This window comes from Callithrix jacchus, chromosome 15, assembly GCF_049354715.1.
Source record: "Callithrix jacchus isolate 240 chromosome 15, calJac240_pri, whole genome shotgun sequence".
Taxonomy (NCBI): Eukaryota; Metazoa; Chordata; class Mammalia; order Primates; family Cebidae; genus Callithrix; species Callithrix jacchus.
The window spans coordinates 23,045,119-23,048,880 of NC_133516.1; the positions used below are offsets into that span (position 1 = coordinate 23,045,119).

Consider the following 3,762-nt stretch of genomic DNA (forward strand, 5'->3'; position numbering starts at 1 on the left):
AGACCGCCCGCGGGGCGAGGAGGGAGAGGCTCTTCCTTGCCCGCCACCTCAACGCGCCGCAGAACCTAGAGCCTACAGATGAAAAGGGAAACGGTGGTGAAGGAGGGAGCAAGTCCCTGAGGCATTGCCATTAGAGCCTCCCTTGTTCATTTTTTCATTTTTAGATACCACTTCCTTCCACCCAGTTGGAAATTAATCTGATTGTTTCCTGGGGAAGCGCGTGGTCTAAGGCCCCAATTCCAGAAGAGGAATTTCTGAAAGACGGGGCGGCGGTGGGGTGGGGCAGGGATTCAAGGACTACTTCTATCCGAAAAAACCTGCATTTTAAGTTAGAAGCATTTTTTCCTTTTTCTGCATGCAAAAGGAAAAAAAATTTTGGCCCTTTTCCTGCATGATCTACTCTCACCCTCCTGAATGTATAAATTCTGAGCGGGAACTTATTTAGATGCGTTGGTAACTCACACCCTTACACGCGTTTCTCCCCCCACCCCCGCTTTTAACCACTGCTATTATTTTTTTCTGCACTTAACACTTTAAAAATATATATATGCTTCAAATGAACTTACTACAGTCAAAGCCGCTCTGTTACATATGAGAGAGGGCATAAAGAGCAAAGACCCTGGCTCCAGAAGAAACAGACAAGACCAAAACCAAGCGGAAAAAAGAAAAAAAAAAATAACCCCTTAACCAAAGCCCAGAGGGAGAGTAGCAAAGGGTTAAAATCCTTTTGATTGACGTTGTAGCCTCCGGTGCCCTAGGCTCAGGCGCGCGCCATTGGCCGCCAGACCTTGTGCCTGGCGGCCAATGGGGGGGCGCGGTCCACGAGCGGTGCCGCGTGTCTCCTCCTCCCATTGGCTGAAAGTTACTGTGGGAAAGAAAGTTTGGGAAGTTTCACACGAGCCGTTCGCGTGCAGTCCCAGATATATATAGAGGCCGCCAGGGCCTGGGGATCACACAGGATCCGGAGCTGGTGCTGATAACAGCGGAATCCCCCGTCTACCTCTCTCCTTGGTCCTGGAACAGCGCTACTGATCGCCAAGTAGCCACAAAATATTACAATAAACCCTTAGCACTTGCTCAGTAGTTTTGTGAAGGTCTCAAGTAACAGAGACATAAACAAAATTATTTTTCTTGAAGAACTCCAAAAATAAAATTCTCTAGGGATTAAAAAAAAAAAAGGAAAATGCCAGCTGATATAATGGAGAAAAATTCCTCGTCCCCGGTGGCTGCTACCCCAGCCAGTGTCAACACGACACCGGATAAACCAAAGACAGCATCTGAGCACAGAAAGGTAAGGGCGGTACCTGTATCTCTCTGCAGCCCCTCAAAATTAAGTAGGGATTGGGGGGCTTCTTTCTGTCTAGAAAACCGGGGACGAAACGGCATATCCCATGAGAACTCAGAGCTAATTTTTTTTTATTTATTTGCAGTCATCAAAGCCTATCATGGAGAAGAGACGAAGAGCAAGAATAAATGAAAGTCTGAGCCAGCTGAAAACACTGATTTTGGATGCTCTCAAGAAAGATGTAAGTGGGGAAATGCTGTTCTTTCTTTTAATTAAAAAACAACTTCCTCAGCTACTGAGAGTGACACCCCCCGCCCGCGGTTTCTAGCACTCGCCGGTACTGCGTTCTCCTAGGCGGGAGGGCTCGGCCTTTTTCGCTGCGGTCCCTAGATGTGTCTGCGCTCCGTGGCCGGGAGGAGGGACCCCCAGTACTCTGAAGCAGCTGACACGGGGCTCACTTTCCTTCCTTGCCTCCTCCTATGCAGAGTTCGCGGCATTCCAAGCTGGAGAAGGCGGACATTCTGGAAATGACAGTGAAGCACCTCCGGAACCTGCAGCGGGCGCAGATGACGGGTGAGGGCAGCTTGCCGCGCCCCCCTGTGCGGGCGTCCCGCTCGCCTCGCGGTGATTTCTTCCAGACTTCCGCCCGTGGTTGTGAGAGGCATTCAGCTACATTTTACTGCCTTGGCTCACTCTCGCGTTCCCACGGTCTGGGCTTATTTATAGCCACAACTCCAAGTTGTTACTGTTCCGGAAGGGAGGGAAAAAGGTTGAAGCTGCGAGGGTGGCGGGCGGCGGGTAGGGGCGAAAGGACTTAGGGCTGTGGCGGTTTGGAACTGCATGGAGCCTGGGGGTTAACTGGGTTAGCACTCCCTCTCGTTGCAGAAGGGGAAATGAGGCCCGAATGATGGATTGGGAGGCATTGTCCAAGGTCACGTCACGCGCAGGGGTGGGGGTGACAGATTTGGGGCTGAGATAGGTTTTAAATGCAGCGACAGGGAATCGGGAAGGAGTGGCTCAGCTTTGGCTGCCACGCTTGTGTGGAGAGGTGGCTGGTTTCTCATCCAATCCTCCCTGCCAGAGGCAGTTTCACGGGCGCATGGTCAGGGAGGCGCGCCACAGGGACCTCCCAGGGCGGAGGCAGTGGCCACGGGGCCAGGGCCGTTCGGTGACCCGTCTGTGTCCTTCTGGCCCGCAGCTGCGCTGAGCACAGACCCGAGCGTGCTGGGGAAGTACCGCGCCGGCTTCAGCGAGTGCATGAACGAGGTGACCCGCTTCCTGTCCACGTGCGAGGGCGTTAATACCGAGGTGCGCACTCGGCTGCTTGGCCACCTGGCCAACTGCATGACCCAGATCAATGCCATGACCTACCCTGGGCAGCCGCACCCCGCCTTGCAGGCGCCGCCGCCGCCCCCACCAGGACCGGGCGGTCCACAGCACGCGCCATTCGCGCCGCCACCGCCGCTCGTGCCCATCCCCGGGGGCGCGGCGCCCCCTCCCGGCGGCGCACCCTGCAAGCTGGGCAGCCAGGCTGGAGAGGCGGCTAAGGTGTTTGGAGGCTTCCAGGTGGTACCGGCTCCGGATGGCCAGTTTGCCTTCCTTATTCCCAACGGGGCCTTCGCGCACAGCGGCCCTGTCATCCCCGTCTACACCAGCAACAGCGGGACCTCTGTGGGCCCCAACGCAGTGTCGCCTTCCAGCGGCCCCTCGCTTACGGCGGACTCCATGTGGAGGCCGTGGCGGAACTGAGGGGCTCAGGCCACTCCTCCTCCCAAACTCCCCAACCCACCTCTCTTCTCTCCGGACTCTAAAGAGGAACTTGAATACCGGGAGTAAAGAGGACTTTTTTGATTAAGTGGTTACTTTGTGTATTTTTAATTCCTAAAAAGTTACTTTTCGTAGAGAGAGCCGTATTAAGTGACTGACCATGCACTATATTTGTATATATTTTATATGTTCATATTGGATTGCGCCTTTGTATTATAAAAGTACAGATGACATTTCGTTTTTTACACGAGATTTCTTTTTTATGTGATGCCAAAGATGTCTGAAATGCTCTTAAAATATCTTCCTTGGGGGAAGTTTATTTGAGAAAATATAATAAAAGAAAGAAGTAAAGGTTTTTATGTCTTAGAACTGATTCTTCTAGAATATGTAAAAAGGCTCTTGATGGAATGTGAATTACATGTAATTGGTAATTCAGGAACTGGCTCTTTTGTTATTAAAAGAACATTTTTTAAAAATCCATCAAACCTTTCACCAATCCTCCAGGAACTAAAAAGACTAAATTCCATTAACTTTACAAGCCGCCCTCTGGTAAGACTTCCCTGATAAACTTGTGGTCAGTGTCTTAAGGGATTTCTAAAAATGTTTTCAAGTTGCAGTTGGGTAAGTCTGCAGCCCTTGTTCAGTTAGCTCCTCCTGAGGAAGCCTGAACAGGACTGAATTCACTGTTACTGGATCCAGTTCTATTGCCC

General features: G+C 51.6%; 1 protein-coding gene across 1 annotated transcript; it reads left to right on the forward strand.

Annotated features, from left to right (window-relative positions):
• Positions 1–952: 952 nt before the first annotated feature.
• On the forward strand, positions 953–3,407 carry HES1 (hes family bHLH transcription factor 1). The gene is made up of 4 exons (XM_002758207.4): positions 953–1,291; positions 1,431–1,526; positions 1,771–1,858; positions 2,484–3,407. Exons 1-4 carry the CDS (start codon positions 1,184–1,186, stop codon positions 3,032–3,034), a joined length of 843 nt encoding a protein of 280 aa, XP_002758253.2. The 5' UTR covers positions 953–1,183; the 3' UTR covers positions 3,035–3,407.
• The last annotated feature ends 355 nt before the right edge of the window (positions 3,408–3,762 follow it).